The 25,706-nt window shown below is 44.8% G+C and overlaps 1 protein-coding gene across 1 annotated transcript; it reads left to right on the top strand.

Moving 5' to 3' along the window:
* The first annotated feature begins 695 nt into the window (after positions 1–695).
* ADA2 (adenosine deaminase 2) lies at positions 696–25,420 on the top strand. The gene is made up of 10 exons (XM_039869231.1): positions 696–750; positions 2,921–3,250; positions 4,539–4,758; positions 6,010–6,220; positions 18,152–18,279; positions 19,922–20,012; positions 21,673–21,781; positions 24,001–24,158; positions 24,752–24,954; positions 25,193–25,420. Exons 2-10 carry the CDS (start codon positions 2,929–2,931, stop codon positions 25,290–25,292), a joined length of 1,542 nt encoding a protein of 513 aa, XP_039725165.1. The 5' UTR covers positions 696–750; positions 2,921–2,928; the 3' UTR covers positions 25,293–25,420.
* The last annotated feature ends 286 nt before the right edge of the window (positions 25,421–25,706 follow it).

The following is a 25,706-nucleotide window of genomic DNA, read 5'->3' as shown; positions in this document are numbered from 1 at the left end:
GAGTAGGAGGAGCATACCAGAGCAGAGCTGCCTTGCCCTAGGGCTCCTTCACAGCCATGTTGTTCCACGGCTCTGCTGAATCACAATTGAACTGTTTGCACTGAGTAAAGTTTCCTTCTTCACACTCCAAACTTGGGATTCTATTTGGCATTGAATTGATGACAACCACTTGTTGACAACCCTTAGTGTCCTGCTCCCACAGTCTTGATTTCTCCCCCTAAAACATTTACTTTTTGTTATTATCTACATTTTTACTCTCTGTCCAGGGGTTTGCTCCTCTAGTTCACACACATTTTGTGGAGGGGTACACTTCTCAAAGTTCATGAGCAGATGTTAGAGTGCTTCCTTGTGGTACTTGTCCAAACCTATGTTCAGAATCCTATGTTCTGAATCCTACACAAACAGTGCACACAAACACACATACCCTCCCCTCAAATAAATATAAAACCCGCACATGCCCATAAACTTGTAAACACACATGAGCATGTATAAACTCCCCAATGAACAAACATAAACACAGCAACATACACAAACATATAAACCCACACTCAGTCCTGCTTGCTGTCTTGGCCCTGGCAGGTCCCATTTTCCCTGCCCCTCTTCAGAGGCCTGTGCAACATGAGGCTGGAAGGAAGTGAAACCTGCCTTGACAGGAAGTGAAACAGAATGTTGAGCTTTTTTTCTCCTGCTTCTGACACAGCTGTTGAGGGGACTAGGCAAACAGTCTACGGTTTCTGGAGCTGCTCTGAGGTAACTGGGATCCCCTGGGGTGGGGGTCTGGATGGAGCACTGGGCTTGTGAGGTTACCGTAGGTAGCTGGGAAGTTGGGCGCTTAGTCTTCGTTCACCTGGCAGCAGCTGCCCTCTCCCCTCCCCTTTTGGTGGGGTGGAAGGACTTAGGCTTTCTCCACAACAGGTTTTTGAAAATGGTTGTGGTCCCAAGGACATTGACTCAGAATCACAAATGCATGATCTGTTCCTTTGTTCTCAGTCTGAAAACAAAGTATTTTTGTAGAGTTTTCATTCATCCTCTTTTCAAAGAGAAGGAAGATGCGTAAACATAGAAAAAGGGATTTTTCCCCTTATGCTTGACCAAGCTGGTCCTGACCAGTGTTAGATAAATTTTGTCTGACAGGCCAGGAAAAGTCCCCAGATGCTAGGCCACACAAATACTTTTAGAGTCTTTAGAGAGGATGGAGTGGAGATTTTGGAACTTGGTGGCTTCTGTTATGTGTCACTAGGAAGAAAGAGACAGGGGGCTGGGGCCATTGAGTGGACGGTGCAGCATGGAGGTAGATGGAATGGCAGGCAATGTGGATGTCACCGTCCTCTTGCCTTAGAGATTTCAGTTGCAGGCAAACACTGTAGTCTGAGGAGAGATTCGAGGACTTAATGAAGTTGAAGTGTTCTTCAAAAGTCTGTCTCTCTGGTTTGGGGCTATCTATAGCTCCGACCATAACTGTAAGACTAGAGTAAATGCTAGTCCTGAAAAGAATCTGGGATATAATATATCTCAGTGATTACCAAACTTTCCATTTTTATCATGTCCCTGCACCTCTATTTACATAATATATTTCTTTAAAATAATTTGCTTAAAAATTTTTTTATTCAACCAGAACAGTGATACTTTGTATCACTGAAGATACATATATCACACTTTGGGAACCACTGATATAGTCTAATTCACTCTTTTTACAGATGAGCAATCTAAGATCCTTAGACATTAAGTAATTTGCCCAAGGTCTTACAAAGCCATACTAATTTGGGACTGTTCCTGAGGTCTCCTATTTTAAGGTCTTGATTTTTTCCAGTATAATAACATATTATACTTTCTTTCCAGTAAAACATATTATACTTTCAAGTATGCAGAAACAATTCGTAAATGTAATTCAAATAGATAATCATGTAAAGTGCTAAACATAGTGCCTAGTAGGAGACTCAATAAATACAAGTTTCTTTCCTTCCTCCCTTAAATCCCTACTTACTGCCCACCTGGACTAGCCACTCCCTGGAAGCTTTTAGAATCATTTAAATGCTAATATTTTGAAATATCAAGATGATATATCTTGGTGTCACTGTTGAGTAATTGGCTGTGCTAGGTAGGTACTCAACAAGTCTTTTCAATCTAGAGACACAAGTCTTCAGTTCTGGGACAATTTCTCGTATTTCCTTTATTATCTTATTATTTATTTATATTATTTGTATTATTTTATTTCCTTTTTCTGCCATCTATTTTTTTTTTCTTCTGAAATATCTGTTATTTGGGTGTTGAATTTTCTGAACCAATAAAACCATCTTGTTTTTTTCTCTCCTATTTTTTCATACTTTCTAAAAACTTTTTTTCAATTCCATCTTTTAATATTGCTTAGTAAAGTTTTAAAATTTTAGCTTCATATTTTAAGTTTTAAAAGCCCTTTTTCATTTTGTTTATTTTTCTGTTCTTGTTTTATGGATACAATATCTTTTCTTATCTCTGTAAAGATATTTATTACAGTTCTTTTGACTTTTTCTTTTATTTCCTGCACTGTCTCCATTTCCCTTTAGTTCCTTCTCTGTGTTTTTTTTAAGTTTCTCTTTCATGTTGGAGCCTTTTTTTTTTCATATGCCTTGTGAGACTTTGCTCTATGGTTATATTTAAAAGTGAAACACTAAAAATCTGATTGTAATGTCTTGCTCTATGTGTAAGCAGGCCTTCCTGACCAAAAAACTCCACTACAAGGAGTCCTCATGTTAACCTTTTATTTGGGAAACCCCTCCTTATCTGTACTTGGAGTTCTTTTCTCTGGGGTCTCAGAAAAGAATCCTTCAATACGCTACCTTCTGGTAATGAGAACAGGGTGTGAGAATCTGTAGATTTTCATTTACACACTACCTTTTTTAGACCTATTGAGTCTCCATCTGAGCAATTTCCTCTCTTCCAGGCATCTCAATGTTGATGGGTGGCCCATCTGTGTGGCCAGCCCTGCTCTCTCTGCTTTTGGCAGTGGCAGCGTCTTTTTTCTGCTCAGCCATACCCATAGATGAAGCACGAAATCAGCTGTTGATGAGAGAGAAGACGATGCAATTGGGAGGACAGCTGGTGCTGAAGAAAGAAGAGGAGCTGGCCAATGAGAGACTCATGGCCCTCAAAAAGGCTGAGATGAAGCAGGCCATGGAAACTCAGAAGTTCCCACCCAGCATGCACTTTTTCCAGGCCAAGAATCTCATTGAGAAAAGCGAGGTGTTTAATATCCTGAAGAAGATGCCAAAAGGTAGAGATTCGGAGGGACGAGTCTGGGTTTCCTGGGAAGTTAGGAGAAAACTAAACTTGGAGCTGTTATTGTTATTGGAGCTGCTGTTTTAAATGGAGCAGAGAGAATGCCACTCAGCTACTCTGTGCCTTGTTCTTCCTGGCAAATGAGGAAAGGTGCTGTTGAAAGGTGGCTGCCGTTTTGCCCTGGAGACCAAAAACCCTGCTTCTGAGGAAACTCAGCCTCAGAGGGAGAGCAGAAAGTGGGCCCTGGGTACCACTGGTCTTCTCTGATAAAGCTGGAAAAGCATCCACCCATAAGACAGTATCCTGGGCTCACAGGATCCTAGTTTTCCTTTCATATCTTCCCTCGCACTCCTTTCTTCTAGCCTTTTTCCAGGGTCTAAGTTACCAAATAAGATACATGAAATAGCATCTTGGATAAACACATTTCTAGTGTATTTCTACAGTATAAACACATTTCTTTGGATAGTAAAATAATTATCCTGCATATGTAAATAGCGGTTTGCAGCTCTCAAGGACTTTACCTTTTAAATTTAATGTTACAAATAGAGATTAAAAAAAAATAAAAACTATGAGGTTGGTAAAGTAGCATCCCCAGTTGATGGAGAATGTAAGGTTTAGAGAGGGTGACACACCAAAGCTCATACAGCTGGGACACCTGCCAAGGGGCCAATGCCAAGGCCAGGTGTGAAGACGGAGCAAGAAGAACAGAGGGACAGTGTATACTGTGCCTTGAGGAGCATGAGAGTCAAAATTGTGTCAGGTCTGAAGGACAAGCCTGGGGCCTCAAATGGTAAAACCTGCAGGCCAGAAGCTCAAGTGGAAAGTAATGGGTGGGGTGTTGGGGAGCAGGGTGAGGGGGTCAAGGAAAACTGCAAACATGACTGGGTGGGAGCAGGGACTGAGGCTCATTCTCATTACATCCCTTCATGCAGTGTTGGGTGATAAGGCTAGAAGCTGATGGAGCCCTAACTCAAACCCTGATCTTTGCTTCCAAGCCTGACACTCTTCCAGCCTACCATGCTGCCTTTAAAGCCAAGGAAGCCTTATTTTTAAACTTGAGCAAAAAAAGGCAATGGTCGTCCTCTGGAGACAAAGGCAGCCTAGAAGTCTTCGAGCTGGACAGGGAAGAGTACATTATGTTCAGTTCTGAGGAATGTGGTCAGGCAGAAATCCTGGAGCTTCCCACCACTTCTTGTCCATCTACACTGGGCTCACAGGCCCCGAGCCCTAGAATCTGGACTCAATGCTCAACCTACCCCCTGCTCTTTTTCTTCCCTTTCCAGGGGCTGCTTTGCATGTCCATGACATCAGCATCTCAAGTATGGACTGGCTGGTGAAAAATGTCACCTACAGGCCCCATTGCCATTTCTGTCTCACTCGAAATGGGATCCTGATGTTCAAATTTGCTTACCCAACTCCACCCTCACCAGCAGAATGTTCAGAGTGGATTTTGTTGGAGAAGTATCGAAAGAAGCTATATAATGTCACAGAGTTTGACAACAGGTGAGTGGTGGTTCAGAATGTGTCATGTGCCTATCATAGTTGGGTAGAGTGCTGGTATGTCTCCCTTGGTACACACCCATATGTAAAAATCTGGCCTTAGAAAAGTCAAGAAGTTTTTCTTTTAACTTTACAGGATACTTTACTGCAGAAAGGTATTCAACACCTCTTCTGTCCATGGGAAGTACCTGATATTTAAAATTCAATTTATCAGCAAAAAATATTGACAGCATTACTGTTGTTGCATCAAATGAAATTTGTCTAGATGGTCAATAAGACCAGAAAGAAGAAAAGTTCCCAGCTCCTGGAGCAATGACAGTCTAGCTGGTGGCTAAAACAGCTTGAAAATATGATGGAAAAATTTCCTAACAAACTTGTACAGTAATATTATAAGTAATAATTATTTTAATCATATAATCATCTATAGGGTACTTTCATGAGGTTATTTCCTTTTACAAATAAAAAACATGAAGCTCAGCATGGTTAGGGAAGTTGCCCAAGGCCACACAGTTGGTAAATGGCTAGTTGGGGATATAAACCTGGTCACGTAGGGCCACGTCCAGGGTTATTTCTACCAGACCCACTGTATTAGTCTGCTAGGGCTGCCATCACAGAATACCACAGACTGGGTGACTTAAACAACAGAAAGTTATTTTCTCACTGGTCTGGAATCTAGAAGTCCAAGATTAAAGTGTAGGCAGGCTTGGTTTCTCCTGAGGCCTCTCTCCTTGGCTCTCCTCTCTCTGTGCTCTTGTGGCCTTTCCTCTGTGCACATTCATGTCCTGTGTCTCTGATAAAAATCCTATTTGATTAGGGCCTTACCCTTATGATCTCATTTACCCTCAATCATTTCCTTAAAGCCCCTATCTTTAAATACAGTCACACTGGGGGTTAGGGTTTCAACATATGAATTTGGGGGGGGACAAAATTTGGTGCATATCACTACCCAAAAAGAGCTTGGTCTAGGATGTAAGTACAGCAGGGTCAGATTGGCTAAGCATGCGAAGGGAAGCACGAGAGCCTGGTTGGTGGGAACGTCCTACCTGAGCCGTCTCCTGGTGGGTACAAAGTGGGTTTCATGGCGGAGGCCTCCACTAAAGAGCGCAGATGCATCTCTTTGCCTCTCACCACTGCTCACAATGATGCATCCCAGTTTCCTCTGGGTGGGAGACACAAGGCAGGGCTCCTGCAGATGCCTTGACGTAATAGCCTGAAGCACGCCTCCTCAACAAACCTCCTTTGTGTTCTGGACAGCCTGCTGAGCAATTTCACTCTGATGACCAAGAACCCCGAAGTGACTTATGCAAACCAAGATATCATCTGGTCTAAGTTTGAAACCATATTCTTTACAATCTCTGGCCTTGTCAACTATGCACCGGTGTTCAGAGACTACATCTTCCGGGGCCTGGAGGAGTTCTACCAGGACAATGTGTTCTACCTGGAGCTCAGAGCCATGCTGTTCCCGGTGAGCCAGTCTTTCCTCTCTTCTGTGCTGGCTTGATTTTCAGATCTTACCCTGTAAGTCTTCACAGGTTTCCTACTCTTGTACAGTACAGGACTGAATGATGGCTTCGTCCCCAAGGGGACATGTGCCTTTTCAGGGGCCACCATGAGCAAGGAAATCTGAAATAGACTGAGCTGGCCCTAGCAAAACTGTGAATGTGACCCTCACTGCCTTTTTACCTCCCTTTTCTCATGATCCCAACTTCTCACCTTCTCACAGATACACAGTGCCTCCTGGGTGCTCAGGGTTCCCTGGCCTTGGACTCTGAGCAATGTCTTGTGCCTGGACCTTTTTGACCTGTCTTCTTTCATATCAAAATTTAGCTTCCCCGAGTCCCTCAGGACAATGCTCTTGTTGTGGGACAGGTGAGGAATCTGGTAAATGGATCTAGTTGCATGTAACAGTGGGGATTGGTAAGTTCCTGGAGGCCCTTTCTGTGGAACCCAGTTGCATTTTATCTGGGGTCTTCTATGGGCAATGCTGCTATCACATAGGAACTGGTGAAAAGCCTTGCTCCTTCCCAGGTTTCCCATATGCCTATGACAGTGTCTCCTATCAGAGCTCAGGGCATGGCTCTGGTGGACTGACAGTGCTGGTTGAGGTGCCTATGTGGAAGGTAAGGGTCTTGTGACCCTCTGCCCCCGACTTCCCTTCCTCCTTGGCTGGGGCCCCTTCCTCTCTGCCATCATCTGCTCTTGGTCCAGGCCTTGAGTGGCTTCCTGCACAATGCCTTTCCCTTCACCTTCCTCCCCTCTGGGGACTACAGACTCCCTTGCTTCCTGTCTGTTCCACGGCAGGAGCTTCCTCCCTGATTTCTCTTCAAATCATTCTACACTTAACCTTTTCTTCAAGCTTGGTGGAATAAATTTTAACTCTTTGGCATGAAATGAGAGCCTCTCACGTCTAGAGTGCATTCACCACCTCAATGTTATTACTCTTTTTCTAACCAAACCCCTCCCCCTTTCTCACTTCCTCCCTATCTTTTTCTTTTTCTCTCCCTTTCTTCTTTCATGTATTCATTAAATATCTGCAAGCTCCTATTCTGTGTCAGGCACTTGTTAGGTGCTGGGTGTACACAGTCATATAGGACAGAACCTATGTCCTTAAGAAGGAAAACAGTTTCTCTCTGGGAGACTCATGGGTAAACAAATACATGTGACTGATATTCTTGCAGAGCACAGGGAGTGGGTCTATATCCATTACAGGATATAGAGAGAATACAAAGAAAGAAATGGGTTGGTGTTACCTAATGGGTGGGAGAAAAGACTAACTATGCATTATAGAGGAAAGAGAATGTTCTAATGAGTCCTGGAAGGTAAGGATGAGTTCACTGAGTCAAAGGACAAAGGTGAGTGAAGGTATTTACATCAGTGGGAGTAGCATAAACAAAGGTATAGATTTCTTAGACACTCATTTGAAGCCCATTTGAGACTGTAAGGAGCTCATCATGACTAGAGCCTAAGATTCTAGGGATACTCATTGAAAATAAGACAAGGGAGGTAGACAGAACTAATTATTAATAGTTTGGGCACCATATTAAATGTTGTGTTCTGGAGGTGAAAGGGAGCCACTGGATGGTATTAAGCAAGAGAGTGTGAATACATTTGCAATTTAGGAAGATCACTCTGGCAGCACTGGGGAAAATGGATTACAGTGTAAAGGGTCCCCCTGGTGAAAAAGGGAGAAGATTAGGGACTGGGAGACCAGTAAAGAGACCAGGGAAGCTGCGGATACAAGATTGTGGAAGACAGAAGCAATGAGAAGGAGGAGATGGATCCAAGCCAGGTGCAGGAGGAAGAATCTGTAGGTCTGGTGATAGACTATATGGGGTGAGACTTCTACTATGGCTTGCTGGCATTTGGCTTGAGTTGATTGGTGGTGACTGTTATGGAGATAGAGAATGCAAGAGGAGGAGCAGGGTAGAGAAGGAGAAATGGTCACTTTGCTTTTGAACGTGTAGAGTTGGAGATGCCTATGGAACATCCACATGAAGATGTCCAGGAAGTGATTGGATACATGAGTTTGGAGACCATAGGAGAGTTCTAGCCTGGAAACATAATGCTTGACATTCATCTGCAGAAAGGTGATCATTAAAACTGAGAGAGGATAAGGCTCCCATAGAAGACATTAGATGAGAAGAGGAGTGGGCCAAGAGGGGAGCCCTACAAACATCAAACGAGATGTACAGTTTACAAAGTGGAGTGAAAAGGAGCAGTCACAGAGGTAAGAGGGGACCAGGATAGAGCTCTTCTAGAGGTCAAGGAGAAGGGGGTTTCACATGGCAGGGTGAGGTCGAGAAACGTGTGGCCTGGAAAGAGCGCATTGGATCTGGAAATTAGGAGGTCACCTTTGAGTAGTTTCAATGGTATGCCAAGAAGAGAAGCCTAATTTCCAGGAGTAAAAAAAAAGGAAATGCACTTGATAAATTTGGGCCAGTTTTGGCTGAATCAAGACCTTGCCTGTGATTTGAGAAAAAGAAAGAGGGAAGTAGCTAGGAGAGAACACTGGGTCCAAGAGGGTCCTTTTTAGGATGAGACTTTGCACACATAAGGAAGGAGCCTAGAGAGGTTAAAATAGAGGGAAGAAAGAGGATAAAAGATGACATGATGTTCCTTAGGACAAAAGAAGAGGTCACTCCAGCAGGCAGGAAGTCAGACTGCCCTTGAACCAGAGAACATTCTCCAAGGGGCAGATACAGACATTGTAAGGATAAGAGTGCAGAACTGAGGGAGGAGGTCCTTCCCGCCTCCCCTTATTTCTATAACAGAAAAGCAAAGATGTTCACTGAGACTAAGGGAAGAGTGGTGGGTGTTTGAGAGAACCTCCTTGGGGGATGGACAGGTTGCTGATCCCAGAAAGATAAACTGATTCCCTAGATCTCGGAAGGCGAGCCTGTGATGGAGACAAGATCTCTGGTAGTTCATGCTGGTGTGTGATTCCCTTCTGTATCACCCTACCCGTAGATATAGAAAATGGTTTAATGGAGCCTAGGTTAGCAGGACAAACGAAGTGGAAGTACTGGGATGAAGACCTGAGGATAATGACAAGAAAGTGATGGTAGTAATGCATCATGGGTCTCAGCTGGAGAGCACAGGGAGTGGGTCAATGAGAAGAGCAGATGCATGCAGACAAGGTGAAAATAAAGGCATAGGAATTTGCAGAGTGGCTGGTAAGGGAGTAAGCAACCTGGAAAGACAGGAGGCAGGGAAGAAACTAGCAAATTTGAGTTTATCAGAAGGGGAGCTGCTTGGGTGATAAGCTCCCAAGCAAGATCCATGAAGTGTCAGTTCAAAGGGATGTGAGTATCCTTGAGATTTAGCATGCCCAAAAAGACCTAAGATGAAATGGCTTCGGAGAATGGCAGGAATTGGGGTGCAGGAGAAGGGGCCTCTCCTAAAGTAAGCTGAGAAAATGGAGTCTTCGGACCACTCTAAGAAAAGGTTAAAGATGACTTTGTTGGTTTGATTTTAAGGAAGGAAGTTTGGAGAGAGTAGAATGGAAAAGATTAGGAAGAGTCTAAAGAAGGGGACCTATGCAAAATATATATGCTGGCTTTGGGCCAGAAGCAAAGGATGATTGGGATTTCCAGTACTCTGAGATGGACCAACCTCAGATTTACAGACTCCAGCTGATGGAAGCTCAGGCCTCCGTGCTGGAGGGACGCATCTGTTGAGGAGAGAAGTTCTAGGTAAGTAAGGGCTGCTAGATGATTCTTTTGGTCAATCTATTGAAGTAAACTTTCCCGAGGACTTTTTTGATGGGGGTTTGGGGTTTTGTGGGAGTGGGCTGGATTTCTGAATTTTCTGCTTGGTAGGTTCACGAGAGTTTGAGCTTGTTAAAGGTTCTGAGTGGCTTGGGGAAAGTGACCTTTGGGTACAGTTCTCTTCTATGCTGTATCCAAACTAGTTTGCTCATTTATTCAAATATTTATTGAGTATACCAAGGCCATGGTATACCAAGTTTAGTATACCAATATTGAGTATACCAAGTTTGGGGCAGGATCCACAGGATGACATTAATTTGGTTTTGTTACCATATTCCATGGTCTTTATGGGCTCAAAAATTTTATTGTCTATACACCCAGAAGTGATAGGGCTCCAGAGGACTAACACAAATTCATTGACTAAATTTGTAAGAGACAGATATATAAATAAGAAAGTTCAAATGCTGTTTTTCAGAGAAAACTATCAATCAGACTAGACACTTTTGTTTACTGATTGGGAAATTCTCTCCTTGAAGGCAAATCTTAACCTTTTCTGAAGCTAAATTATAGCCATAACGGTATTGGTAAGCCAGAGTCCTAAAAAAGCCCTGTCTCTGAGGCTCTGATTGTCTAAGGGAGTTCATAACAGTGTTCTTCACTTTTGGAAAATCTGATGAAAGCTATCACCCTTTCCCCAGGAGAAAAAAAGAAAGTACTAGACTAAATTGACCATTGAAGACTGTGTTTTCACATGTATCCATATACGTCTATAAAATTTTCCTGGAAATGCAATGTATAGCAACTCTGGATATTTTTGCATACTAAAATTTTAAAATGCTAGGATTCCTAAACCGACTTTACTACCCCCAGTTTGATTTAATGGGTTCAAGGACCCTCTAAATAACGATACACCTGCACCAAGAACCAGTAATTCCAGTTTGTGGGTCGGTGCTCCTTTCTCTTCTTCTGAAACAAAAGCTTCCTTGACTCTCAGCTCTCCCTTTCTCTGCATTCTGGACCCACCTTTTCTCTTAGCTATATTAATACCTTCCTTGAGGTTAGCTCCAGGCTGGAAGGTGAAGAGCATTTTCTCAGGCGATAGTGTTTTATCTCCACCAGGATCTGATGTTTGTTTGATAGCTTAATTCTGAGTACAGACGTGTGTTTCTATATCTGAGTTCTTGGGTAGGAATGAAGCTTACCTTTGCACCTCAATAGAGCTTTCATTAAGTTTTGTGAGTACAGTAAATAAGACCTGGGAACAAACAACCCATTAAAAAGAAAAGAGAGGGTCCAATCCATCGTTTATTAAGAGAAGAATTTCTGAAGGTGAGGTGACACTGGGCCTGGCCTATGTAGGGTGTTAGAAACTGCTCTTGCCAGAATAATTTCTTCCCATGTTTTGGCCTGGAAAACCCTTCTCTCTCCAAGCATGGGCTCCACCCCCTCTAAGTCCATCCTTCTCTCGGGCTCTGGCTTAAGCCCCGCCTGATTCTTGTGTCTGTGGGGGTCCACGTCTTTCCCTTTGTCTCCTGTAATGTTGATTTGTTGCCTTGTGTTGTCTGTGTCATAACATATAAGCCCTGGTTTTTCAACTAGATTGTGGGCTAGTTCAGACTGGCACCAGATCTGACATTGCCTGGTGTCCTCAGGAGGCACCAATAGGGATAATCATGCTTGGTGGTGGTCCTCAAACCTGGGTGTACATGTGAAAATTCGGAGACACTGTTTGAACCCCGACTTCCCAGGATTCTAATTCTGTGCTCTAGGGTAGGGCTAGGAAGCTGCAAAGTTAACTAGTACCCTCCTCTCTCCTCCTGGTGATTCTGATGTAGATGGTCTGACCTTGACCTTTCAAAGCACTTGCTCTGAATTCATTGCCTCATTTGAGCCTCACGACAACCTCGCATTTTACAGATGTGGAAACTGAGGTTTGCAAAGGTCAAAGAACTTGACCAAGGTTATGTTGGTGGTAAGGAGTGACCAGCAAGGTAAGGAGTGACTGTGGCAGCCACACTCCTCTCAAAAGGAGCCCTGGAGAGGGCATCCGGCTTGATTCTCTAGTCCTTCCACCGGAAATTGAAAGCCCCCAGGATGCACTGGGCTGATGCTTTACCCAGAGGGAGTTGGCCCCTGCTAGGGGAGTAGCTTCCAGTCGGGCCAATTCTGGCAGCTTTCTCAGTGTGGGAAGTAGTGGGGTAGATCCAAGTAGAACAGAGGGCCGCAGTGAGTGGGAGAAAATTGCAGAGAGTTGGGTGTGGGTGGTTTTGAAGTCTGTTGATTTTCATCTTGAGCCTGGTGGGGAAGTATTTGGGGGAAGTTGTTGAGAAATTGAATTGGAGGGACAGAAAAAGGCCAGAACCTGGTTTCCTGTCTAGTCTTCCCCCTTTCTGCGGTTGACCCTACCGAGTGGGGAGACTTGGACTCCAGGGCATTTACCCTGGGGACCCTACGCAGCTCTTCCCCTCTCCCCACTCTGCCCTACCCCCCACCTGCCCCACCATCCCCCAGCCGACTTCCTAGAAGGTGGAGGGCTGCTGGGATTTGGGATTCTGGTGGAGGCTGAGGGGGATGGGATTTGACCATTTGTTCTGGTCTGACCCTGGAACAAAGGCCTCTTGCAATAGAGAGTCTATGCCTTAATGCCCCCCATTAGCCAGGGTAGGGGGAGCCATCAACACATTAACAACTAAAAACCGTCTGCTCTGGAATTCTTTTGCTGAGCCGCACTACCTCCCCCTCTTACTTGTGGGGCTAATTCAGGGCCTGGGATGATGTTGATGGACTATCCTGGCTGCTCAGCCTCCTATTGTGTTACTAATGCTTGATAACAAAGGCTACTTGCCTTTAGCAACAGTTGCTAGGAGGGTCTTATCTCCTGGGCTTCAGTCCCTTCCCCCACAGCCTGAATCTGAGATGCAGACTAGGTCCCGGCCAGTCTGCAGAGTGGAACTCATAACCTGAGAGGTATCAACAGGAGATGGCCCTGCTGGCACTTACTGATGGTGGTGATTGGGGAAGAGGGGGCGGTCTTAGGAAGACACAGGTCAGTGGCAAAGAGAACCCATGATGGTCATTCGAGACACTTCTTGGGTGCTGTCACTTGTGTAACAAGCAATGCTTGTGCTCCCCTCATCCCCTACCCCCTAGATTTTTCCTGGATTCTTAGCATACCCATCATTAAATATTTCTCCTGACTTTTTTGCTGCAGTGCCCACTGTTTCATGTTATTGGTGTTACTCTGCAAGAATACGGGCAATAGTATTTATCTTTCCAGGCTGTAATTGTGCTATTTACTTGTCTGTCAAATCGACAAAACTAGTAGGTCTTAACCCTAGTTGTATATTATACATTAGAATCACCTGGGGGAGTTAAAAAATAAACAGGTTCTAGCCCAGAGATTCCCTAGGTGATTCTAATGTGTAGCTAGGGCCGAGATTCTGAGATGCCCTGACACTAGAGTATAAAGGTGAAGGCAGGGGCCACTCCGATGACAGGAGACATTCAGAGTCAGCAAGATTCTGAAACTTGGCAGACCTCCAGCTCCAACTATGCAGTAAGACTGAGTTTCTTAACCTTTTTAAGCCTCAAAATCTTTATCCGTAAAATGAGACCTACCTACTAGTGTGGTTTTGAGGATTAAATGAGATATGATATAAAGCTCTTGGCATATGCCTGACACACAGAAGCTCAATTAATGCTTGTTAAACTAATCATGTTCTAGTAGTGAAAGCCATTTGCCTTGAGAGTTAGAAATTCTGAGTCCTAGTTTCTGGTCTGATGTAAACTAATTTTTGCATTTGTGACCTTGAGCAACTCTGCTCCCAAATTTCCCTTCTGTTCCTTTCAGCTTCAAATTTCTGTAAGTTCATGATATCAGACAGTAAAACTGTGTAATCTTATATTGGTTTATGAAAGTAATATGTAGTTTGAATAATTTTTCCAGAAATTTACAGTTTCTCAAGTAAACTATAAGGTAAAATTGAAATATTCTAAATTGAGTCCAATGTGTTTTTAATTCAAGAGGACTTGTTACATGGATATAGCAGTTTTTGTATCATTTAGTCTTAGATGAATGACTGACACAACATTGTCTACTTGTACTTACAGATTGTTAGGACAACTGCAGATTTCGAGTTATTTTTCTGTATCTGGTGATAAAATTGTAATGGTAATAATGTTATTAACAGTTATCATTTCTAAGTGATTTACAAATATTAACTCTTTTCATCCTTGCTATGATTCTATGAGATAGGAGTGATTTGAGACAGAGTGTATCTCCACTGGGAACTTGAACCCAGAAGGCCGACCAGAACCTCCAAACCAGCTGACAAGTTTCCTCCAACACCTGGCTTCACAAAAATATATCAACCACACAAGCTGGGAGACTGGGAGGGGTTGCAGGCATCTCCACTGGAAAGGGGGTGCTCTTAAGCATTCAGATTCTGTCCTAGGTGCTTCTAGTAAGCCTACGGTTTCTTTGCTAAGGCCAGAGGCCCAGGAGTACAGGGTACCAGGAGACCAGGAAACACTCTGGATGTAGCTTCAGCATCTGCAGCCCCAGGAGCCAGATCCTGTCTCCGTGGCTGCCCGTGGGAACTTGTAGTGGGATTGGAACGCCTGGCTTTTCCTGGGATAAGTACTGGAATGACAGAATCGGTGACTTGGAACCATTGCCATATGCAAGCCCCCTTCAGGCCTCTGATTGTATCATTCGCGCATTTCTCTATACCTGATTAATCTATCAGATGTCTTATTTTAGGTAGAATTGTCATTTGTCGCTTTTTTTTTTTTTAAAGGTTCTTTTGTCTTCCTTCTGTTCTGCTAGCACTGCTCCACCAGTCACCTCTCCAAAATCCATCTATTCATCCATTCAAACATGCTGCCAGGGGCTTAGTGCTTTTAAAACACCAAGGAGACAGTACTCTTCTTAAGTGAATGCTTCTTTATGGAGCTCCCACTCTGGTGCTACAGGGCAGCGGTCCCCAACCTCTTTGGCAACAGGGACCAGTGCTCCTATAAGAATCTAATGCCTGATGATCTGAGGTGGAGCAGAGGCGGTAATGCTAGTGCTGGGGAGCGGCTGTAAATACAGATGAAGCTTAGCTCTCCTGCGCTGCTCACCTCCTGCTGTGTGGCCCAGTTCCTAACAGGCCACAGACCAGTACCAGTCCATGGCCCAAGGGGTTGGAGACCCCTGCTATAAAGAAGGAGTTGGGAAGATCAAAACTACAAACAATGTGGACCCTACCCTCATGGGTTTACCATCCAGTTGGGGTGGTAAACTCTGGACAGGTGACTCAGTAATGACAGAGCTGTCAGGCATGGGGCAGAAAACTCAGTCCTTCCCTTCTGTAGATCAGGTAGGTTATGCTAAGATGACTTCAAGTAACAATTCTGGGTTGGGTTAATGCAATGATTCTCAAACCTTTACACTCAAAAATTTTTTAAGGACCTCAAAGAGCTTTTGTTTTTATGGATTATACCTAGTCTATCCTGTATAATATAGCGTGTATTAGAAAATACAACCGAGAAATTTCCAAAGCACAAGACTACACAAGTGCACAAGTCATTATCTGTCAGAGCAATGTTGTCACTCATACATGATGTAGCTTCAGGAAAATTCTGAACACTTTATGAGAGAATAACATTGAAAATGACAAATAACATCTTAAAATTTTATGAAGAGAGTTATGACTTTGTAGACTGCCTGAAAAAGTCTAGAGGACCCACAGGGGTTCTCCAACCACACTTTGAGAACCTCTGGGATCCAGCATATAGGTTCTTGCAGCATCAAAGATTTGAAGATTCTAACAGAGTGCCTGGAAGTCTGTCAAAGCCTTGGTCAGTGACAGGAAAAGCTCTCTTTAAAAATCCTTGGTAAAGTAGGAAAGAGAGAAAGTAACTTTTCCTTTGTCTTTGGTTGTGTTCTTGGGGCTTGCAAATTAACAAAAGCCACATGAGCAGAAGAAAAGACATTTGACGTTAATATTTAATTTTTATGTGCATGGAGGCTTTCATAGAAAAGAGGTGACTACCCATAGAAATGGGTAGACCAGGTGCTTCCATAGTATTTTAACAAATGGTGATAAATTGTGGAGAAGTAACAAGATAAAGGAAAAGGGGTTTGGGCTTCTAGGGGCAGTAAATTGGGGGAAGGTAAATATATGGGGGAAAGGAATAGAAAATAAAGGTTATTTTAGTAAGGTTTGTTTATGCAGACCCACCTGGGCACTGATTTTCTATCTCAGGGATAAGAATTGTACTCCTTCTGATACAGGAGTGGGGAGGAGGACATGTCCACAAACAAATTTATGTCCGTTTAGGCAGCAGAGAAAAGGGCAAAGACTTCTGTCTGTGTTTGCTGCTGTTTAATTACCTTTAGGTCAAAATTATCCTTTTGTAAAGTGGCATATTTGAGGATAACATATGATTGTACTGGGATCATATTGATCCCCTTCAGTAAATCATAATAATAATGGGCAATACTAGATATTGAGTTAACAGTACCTAAGGTTCTGCCCTCTGGGAAGTCCTGGCACCCTTTAACAGTCAGTAAGCCTGAGCAGGTCCACTGGCCGAGGCAGAGCAATCAAGGAAATTACAGCCAGGAACAGTGCGCTCAGGGAGCTGAAGCGGCCTTGGAGGGGACTGTGTGGAATGCCAGGCTTCACTGGGGCAGCAGCAGAGGAAACCAAAGAGCAAAGGCCAGCGGGGCCAAGAGAAGGGGCTGGAAAGAACTTCCTGCTCACTCCACAACCCAAGGAGCAGAGCAGAATCCCCACTCCTCTGCCTGAGAGAAAGAGCAATAAGACTGTTCTGTGGGTCTGGGGAGAAGAGGCCTGCTGGGGAGGCTGACCAGGGACAAAGGGTAGGACCCACAATGGTGCAGCCAGGTGGGAAATGGGAAGTCCCTTGGGCTGGGGAGAGTGGTGTGAGGCAAGTACCTGGTGGGAAATGAGAAGAGAGCACCTGGCTGCTGTGACGCCAGGGAAATGAGAGCTGACTGCAGAAAGGATTTTTCTCCTCTAGGATGATGAGCTCCCATTTCGCCTCTCAGCCTCAGCTCCCTGAATCCCTGGCAACTCTGGCTCTGTGTAGAGCCCCTGTTTCCTAGGCCAGGACCAGTAACCCTTCAGCCACAGGCCACCTGTGATTAACTGGTTTGCTTGCAGAGCCACCTCCCCATTTCCTGTTTATCAAATCTTTCTCACCTCTCAAGGCTCCATTCTAGTGCAGTTCCCCCAGGAATGCTCCTACCCAGTTAAAGGAACCCCTTCTTCCTCTGAGACCCCATATATTTGTATTGGTGGAGAGTCTATCTCTCCACTAAATTAAAAACTCCTTGAGGCCAGGCATCCTGTCTTATAGCATTTGTTTATCCCTCCCAAGGCCTAGCCCAACGTATTGTATACTGTGGGCCTTAATTAACGTCCATGGAAATAAATGGAATTCTGTATATAATTTCTTCCCATCCTTCCTCACCCTACAATCTGCAAAAACTCCCACATCTTGTGCTGACCTAGAACTGCCAGTGTATACTAACTACCACTTTGAGCTGAGTGAGACCTGGCCCAGTGACGGGGAGGGCTGAGGGAGCTGCAGGGGACAAACTTCTCTTCCAGCAGTAGTTCGGAGTGGCTCAACCTGGGAGTGGACACTTTAGAGGGATCTTCTTTACACTTTTTCCCCATTATGTTTCTCCCTTCCCCACTTCATCTCTTCCTTTTGTTTTGCCTACTGTCCATTCCTGGATCTTCTAACCATGTCACTCTTGGTGTCTCTAGCAGCTGTGGCCACCTCAGGAGTATTCAACTTGGGGGTGGGAGAGGGGAGATGAAGTGGGTTTTTGGACCACTCTTTCTGACTTGTGTCCTGCCCCAGCTGACCTGTTCTTCATTCATTATACAAATACTTACTGAGCACCTACCATGTGCCAGGCACTGTTCTAGGTGTGGGGACCCAGCAATGAATGAGACAGGCAGACATCTCCACCACATGGCATCAAAGAGCATCATCATCCCAGATGGGGCTAGGACTGTCTCTGATAAATGTCAGAGGCTGTCAAATGCATTGAACAAATAAATTGCAAAGTGCAACTTGGTTTTAGAGATAATTGATAGTGGGAATGAAGTTTTGCTCTGCTTACATCTGATGCCTGGTCAGGACCATGCTTCCTCTCTCCCCAGGTGTATGAACTGAATGGGATGATCCATAACCAAGAGTGGTCAGTGAGGACCTACAGAGAAGTGGCTCGTATGTTTGCGAAAGAGCATCCTGGCTTTATTGGACTCAAAATCATTTATTCAGATCACAGGTGAGAGAGAACATGGCTGAAACTGCAAGAGTTGGGAGAATGAGATGTGGGCAGAGCCCCTAGGCTGGGAAGGGATCGGGGAGGAGAAAGAGGGGTAAGAAGGGAGGCTGGGGACCAGAGACTCCTCCATGCCGAAGGGCCCTGGGCTCGGCTTGTGTGTTTGTGTGTGAGTGCAAAATCCTGTCTCTGAAATCGCTTCTAGTTTGAATCCCTACAACCAGACTGAAATGAAGAACTGGGGCAATTTTCCAGATAATTCTAGCTGTGATCCTGCATCTGCTGGGGTAACTCGGTTTTAGGTATAATGTTTTTGCCTGAATGTTTAGATAATGGCCCATTTCTTTGTTTCAACTTGCCACCGGGGTTCTGCCTAAAGTCAGTCTTGTGATGTGTGTGGGTTTGTACAAGGGCTTGGTTGGTACCAGCCCCTGAGTGACAGCTGTCTCAGCGTCTGTGTGTGGAGACTCTGTAGCAGCATGTGTGTATGTGGCCAGGTGGTATGAAGAAAGACCCATTCTTTCCCTAAGCAAGTGCAGAAAGCCTTAGAGCTTCATTTTCTTTTTGATTTTACCAAAGAGCTCTCCACTCTTGCCCAAGAGCAGCCAGTCTAAGTCCTGTGACTGCCCAAGCCTAGAGATGTATGGGCAAGCAGCCATGGGGATCACACCCCTCAGGGCTCTAAAAGGCAACCAGACTTCCCAGGAGCCTCCTCTCTGGCCCCACCCCCTGATCTCCTCCCCTCCATGTGAAGGTCTGGGGCCCTCAGGAGCTGAGGCCTGCACCTGTGTGCTGGTCAGCCAGGATGGGCCCAGTGGTTCTGCTCAGAGGTTCCCTGTGGGCCGAGGCAGGGAAGGTGTTAGGGCTGAGCTGCAGTGTTCCCACAGGGCTCTGTAGGAGAGGGGATGGGCAGGTGTGGGAGGACCAATCTGGGCCCACAGAAATGAGGATTGAAACAAGTGAGCCAGTTGCCAGGCAGAGACCTTCATCCCCTCGCTGAATTGTGCCAGGCCTTTTCTTTTGTTGCTTCTGTTGTTGTGCTGCTTGCCCTGTTCCTATTCTGTACTTGAAGGGAAAGAGGTGCAGAGGGAGGTAAGAGCTTGGTTAGGTGGTTTCTCACGTGCCCAGGCCTTGCTGACTTCAGAGGAAGAAGATATGCAGTTGTCAGGTCCAGGTGACCCAACAGAGGCTCAGGTGACCTGTGGCATTTCACAGGTGTCTAGTGAACAGAGAGCTGGCTTCTGTACTGCACCCACTTCCAGGACCCACCCTCTTACAGATACAGGACAAGTTTTCGACAAGGCCACTTTGCTTCATCCAGATGTAGACCAATAAAACTTGATCATGGGTCCTCTTACCTCACATGCTTTCCAGACTGTAGGACTAGCTTGAGCTAGCCAGAGTCCTCAACAGGCATTGATTTGGGCAAAATATCTCTTGGCTGTAGCCACTTAAAGGGATTGCAATAGCCCAGTTGAGGTGGGCCGTGGAGACAGTGGTGCTGACGGTTTAGGAAATGGTCACCACGTACCCTGGACTGGACTAGACCAGACCAGCCATGGGCACTGAGGGAGCTGCTGGGGCACATAGCTCCCTCCGCGCCAAGCCACACTGTCTCCCATGCTTCTCTCTGTCTTTCTCACAGATTCAGAAATGTGTCCTTCATCATGAAATCCATCCAAACAGCCATGATGCTTCGAACCAGGTTCCCCAAGACGGTGGCAGGGTTTGACCTGGTAACTGTTTCCACACAGCAAGGCAGCTCTTGTGAAGGGCCGGGCAGTACCCACGGAAACCCTCTGCAGAGGCTCAGGCTTCTGACCGCCTGCTCAGAGTTTAGCGCTGACCCTTTCTAGGGACCTGCAGGGGTATGACAGTCACCAGAGAAGGGAAAGCGGAAAAGGCCAGACTGCTAAAATGGAAAGTACCAGAATAGGGAAGGGATTCAGTAAGTTGGGGCAATAATGGTGTATGGGCTTGTTCCCACTCCCCTGCCTTCTGTCTTCATTCCTAGCCTGCTCTGCTCACCTGCATCTGCTCCTCAAAGCTCAGCACACGGGCCAGTGTCTGGAAGTGGAGCGGCCACACTGTCAGGGCTGTGAAAGCTGTCCCTCCCTCTCAACCCATTTGCTCCTCTGGCTATGTTTGAAGCTGCGCATCCATAGGTGGTGTTGCTACTCTTTGCCCCACACCAAATCGAAGCCATAGCTATGTGCTGGCAGCCAGGCCATACTTCCCCCATGATGACTCATTAATCGCATTCAGGCACTCTGACACTCTCTTATAGAATCTGTACATTTTCATGGAGACTGCTTAAGCGCTTTCTTTCAGACTAACCAGAGCCCCAGGAAGTGGATTTCAAGGAATTGTTTTGTTTGGACCCAGGATGTCCTCCTATGATCTTTGGGGGTGGCTCAAAGGGTCTGCTCTCCAGAAAAGGAGCATAAGTCCCTCCCATCTCAGCTTTTCCCTCTGTGTGCAGCACTGACAAAGGCGCCTGAGTGGGATTACTTCTAGTATGGAGCTTTTGGAAGAGTCCATATGAGGACTATAATGAATAAGTACTTGTCGGGAATGGGAGTCCAAGGAGGATTAGGTAGCTGTTCAAGGGGTCTGCTCACAGGCTCCAAGTTTCTTTCAAGCCTATGCTCCATTCTACTACACAGAATATCCATATTTATTTTATTATAAAAATGTGTCATCTCCGCCCCAAATTATAATTGGTGTTCTGAAGGTATTCTTGCTACTGACATACAGCTACAAAGCCCTAGGGCATGTGTGGCTTAGATGAAAAGTATGATTTGGGGGTGGCTGCTTCTCTGGTTAGTTAGAGCTGGTAGCTGAATCACAGAGGGATTCTATCAGGAAACTGACCCACCCAGGGACCCACCTGGGGTGAGTGACTGAGCAGCATCCCCACTTTTCCTGGACCAGTTCTCCTGGCTCGCACGCTCTGCTCTCTCTCTCTCTCTCCCTCTCCCCCTCACACTCTCTCTGTCTCTTTCACTCTCAGTCTCTCACTCTCTTGTTCTCTCTGTCACTCTCTTGTTCTCTGTCTCTCTCTGTTTCTCTTGCTCTCTCTGTCACTGTCTCTCCCCTAAGGAGCTCAGGGCTAAAGCATAGGTACTTGGAAGGTAGAGCAAGAAGACAAGATGGGAGGGCTGAGAGGCTACAAGGTACACCTCTGACTAAGGGGGAAGTCATTTTGGGGCAAGAAAGCACTCTTTTCTGCCCAAATTCTGCTACTGGTTATTCTTAAAAGGCTGTGTGACTAAGGCCTCAAGCAGTAGTGGAAGGGTATAAGAAAGGGTGTTCACAGGCTACAGGAGGTAACATCAACAAAGCAAGGCATGGAGTATGCAGACAGTTCCACATCCCTTCCTCTCTGTCCTGCAGGTGGGGCGTGAGGACACTGGCTACTCCTTATACTACTACAAGGAGGCTTTGATGATTCCAGCCTTGCAAGGTTTTAAACTGCCTTACTTTTTTCATGCTGGAGAGACAGGTGAGCCATGTGGAGATAATTAGGGGGCCAGAGGAGGTGATGGACGGGAGGGCTCTGCATTGTTGCTCAACAGTACTGATGGGATACCGGGCAGTATAGTTATAGTCGAGTCATTTTATGACTCCTGTCCCTTTCAAATGTATTATCTCATTTAATTCTGACAGCAGGTTTAAATCTCCAGAGAAGGAATAACAATGCTAATAACAGTATCAGGCACTTTACATATATTATTTCTGATTCTCACCCCAGTCTTGCTAGGAAGGTGTTTTTATTCTTATTTAATAGATGAAGAACCCAAACCTCCAAACTTGAGTAGTATTGTCCAAGGGTAAGTAGTAGAGTCCGAATTTGAGCCCTTTCAGATGGTCTTCATTTCATAATGAGTGAATTGTGCCTGAGAAGTAAATTCACCTGTTTAAAGTCACACACTGGTAAGTGGCCGAAGAGAGACTAGAAACCAGGCCTGCCCTGGCATCTAGGAGGCTCTGTCCACACTCATCGGTGCTGAAAAGGGGACCCCCCTACCCCATTTGCAAGGGGCCTGACTGCCATTGTTTCTGAAATGCCATTAGCCCAGCAAGCCTTTGTTCCCCAAAGCTCAATTTGAGAGCTTGGTCATCTCTCAGCCCCTGCCATATTCAAGTTCTTAAAATGTGTAAACCCTAAGTAAAAGGAGCCCCAGATCATGGCTGCAATTTTAGATCAAAATGAAAATTTGGGGGCCTAGACCAGAAAGAAAGCTTGCTGCTGATCACCCCTGGCATCCTTGAGCACCTTAGGTGCATGTCACCCTCAAGGGACCAAGGAGATGAGGAGAGAGCAGTGGGGAGCTTGAATTTGACAACCAGGCTTAAACCTTGGTTTATCAAACCATCTCTTAGAGGAAGAGTCTGAGTGCGTTTGCCTCTTTTTCTTGACATTTCAAGTCAATTTAGATCCAGTTTAGATCAAAGCTATTCTAGAAGAGTTAAAGAATTGTTTGTGGAGGATTTGGTAATGTTGAAGAGCCTCTGATCTAGTTGGGAAAATCATACTTACTGGTGTGAAATCATTTCAACAGTGTGATACACCGTATGTAATACAAGATCCAACCAAATTCTAAGATGCATGGTCCTAGAAGATTTTGCCAGGACTTGGGTATTTAATACTCAAGAGTAATGTCCTTATTTTTTTTTTTAAATAAGAAATCTTTGCAAAGAAAGTACTAGATAGGAAACCAGTGAAAATCCACCTAAAACACTTGCCATAATCGGCAGTGGGAATTCTTGATTTTATTCCTAAAAATAAGAAAAGTGGAATATTCATATTTTACATTCCTGCTGGGAATGGCATGCATGCATCTAACAGGTTTTACAGTAAGGTAATTTGTTTATCTCACATAATATGCAGTCTCTGCAGTCCTCATTGAGTCTGCGATTTCGCCTCACTTTGTTGTGAGATGGTGAAGTCATATTCAGGCGTGACTACATCTAGTGAAACGAAAAACGAGATGTGTCCTCCAGGGCATCTCTTTTTATTAGGGAGGAAGCCCCAGGAGCTCCCTACCAATAACCTCTCAGGCCAGCATTAGGACTATCCTAGCTGCAAAGGAAGTTAGGAGAATCAGGACCTGTCATTTTCACCCTCAGCAAGGAAGGTGAAGTGGGATGTCTGGAGTAGGCAGCCAACAGCATCTGCCAGCACTTTTTTTGTACCAGCCATTGTGATCTTGAAATTGATATTGTCCCAAGAGTACTGTTAAAGATATAAATTAAAGTAAGTACATACAAATAATTATATTGTCAGAGTCTGCAACATGTTGTTGTAAAGATTATAAACAAAAAATTCCCAGAAAATAGCTCTGGAAACAAACAAAAAGTGGAAAGAAATGAGACTGTGGGGTCAGATAAACTAAGGTTTGCAACCCAGTTTTGCTACTTACTAGCCGAGTATCCTTGTTCAATTTATAAAGCCTATGTAAGTTTCAACTTCCTCATTTGTTATATACATATACATACATACACACATACATAAAATAAAGGCATGCCATACCTCTCTTTAACATTTTTATAAGAAAGTATGTGATGTGTGTATGTGTCGTATTATTGACAATGATGACTGATGATGATGATGATATTGTTCATTTATCTTCTTTTCTTGCCCAGGTGTCTGGAAACCTTTAACTGAGGATGATCTGTAGGTCAGATCCATCCTATTGAAAATTACCCTTTTATCCCTAGATTGGCAGGGTACTTCCATAGATGGAAACCTTCTGGATGCCCTAATACTGAACTCTACCAGGATTGGCCATGCATTTGCTTTGATCAAACACCCAGCAGTCTGGACTGAGTCATGGAAAAAAGACATTCCCATAGAAGTCTGTCCCATCTCCAATCAGGTAGGCATGATCCATGGAACCCATCCATATGATCTTCTCCTCTAACCTCAACCTCTGCTCTGATTCCCAAACTTCTTCTTGTATAATTTCTTTCTCCTTAACTCACTTGTTTTCTGTATTCCTCCACTCTCTTACTCCAATTAGTAGTTATTTAGGAACGTCCTTTTGCCTAAGTCATTCATAATAATGAGGCAGCAGTGAGGGTCCCCAGTGGGGTGGCATTTTGGACAAAGCTGTGGACAAAGCTAAAGGGACATTGGGGTGGCCAGTGAAGTGGCAGGGGTGATAGATTCTGCTGCTCCCACAGTTGCTCAGTGTTCTCTGAACCTGCCCGTCTTGCTGTGTTCAGGAGGGCTGCTCTGAGTAGGACCAAGAGGACGACCAGATGCTTGTAGTGGTGATGAAACCTGGAGGAAGATTGTGAGGACTGGCTCTGCTCCTTGTGTTAAGACTTTACCCAGAAGTCATCCCAATGTTCAGAATGGGGATGGGGATAAGAAATAACCTGAATATGCTGCATGGTCTTACCTTCCTTTTGACAACTCTTTTCATGGATTAAAGTTTGTCTTTCTCTTTTGCCTCCTATTGGGCAGGTTCTGAAGCTGGTGTCTGACTTGAGAAACCACCCTGCAGCTGTTCTGATGGCTACTGGGTACCCTATGGTGATCAGCTCTGATGACCCAGCTGTCTTTGGTGCCAAAGGCTTGTCCTATGATTTCTATGAGGCCTTCATGGGCATTGGTGGGATGACGGCTGACCTGAGGACACTCAAACAGCTGGCCATAAACTCTATCAAGTGAGTGACCTGTGTGCTTTCCAGATCCCAACTCCCTTTCCTGTTCTACAACTCCCTTAGAAGTTTGGAACAGAAGCCTGCAAGGTTTCTGCGGGTTTTCCCCATATCGTAGCTGTTTTGTTATTGCTCTTGGACTGGGCAGACATGTGTTCTGCTAGCATCTGAGGTTCCCTCATACTTCCTATCCTGTTCCTCAGCCCCTTCCCTGGGGCTGACTTGGGTTCCTCTTCTTCTACAGGTACAGTACCCTGTTGGATACTGAGAAAAAGGCTGCCATGAAAACCTGGGAGGAGAGATGGAATAACTTTGTAGCTGATCTGGCCAGGAGGCCAAAGTGAGAAGTCAGCCATTTATTACCCCATTCCTCTGCTTCCTTCCACAGGCTGTCTCCACTTTCTCTCAATTATTCTTGAATCCACTCCAGTATATTCTCTATTTATTTATAAAAACCAATCTTGTGAAAGTATCAATGGACTCTATATTGTTTAATGTCTCAGAAATACTTGATCAGTTGACTGAAAATGTGTTTGAAATACCTTTCTCTCAACCTTAGGGACATCATCTTTCTTGGTTTTCTCCTTTTTCTCTGGCCATTGCATCTGTGTCCCTTTTCCAGATGCTCCTTCTCTATTTGATCTCTCTGCTGGATTTTCTCAGTACTTACTCCTTCCTCTATTCTGTTCTTGTCTCTTTGCTTCCTTTCTCTTCTTTTCTCTTCTCTTCTCACTTAATAATCTTTTACTAGGTAGTCT

This window comes from Pteropus medius, unplaced genomic scaffold (genome assembly GCF_902729225.1).
Source record: "Pteropus medius unplaced genomic scaffold, Ma_sr-lr_union100, whole genome shotgun sequence".
In the NCBI taxonomy this organism is placed as follows: domain Eukaryota; kingdom Metazoa; phylum Chordata; class Mammalia; order Chiroptera; family Pteropodidae; genus Pteropus; species Pteropus medius.
The sequence above is the reverse complement of the archived record's forward strand: the minus strand, read 5'-3'. Positions and strand labels throughout refer to the sequence as shown.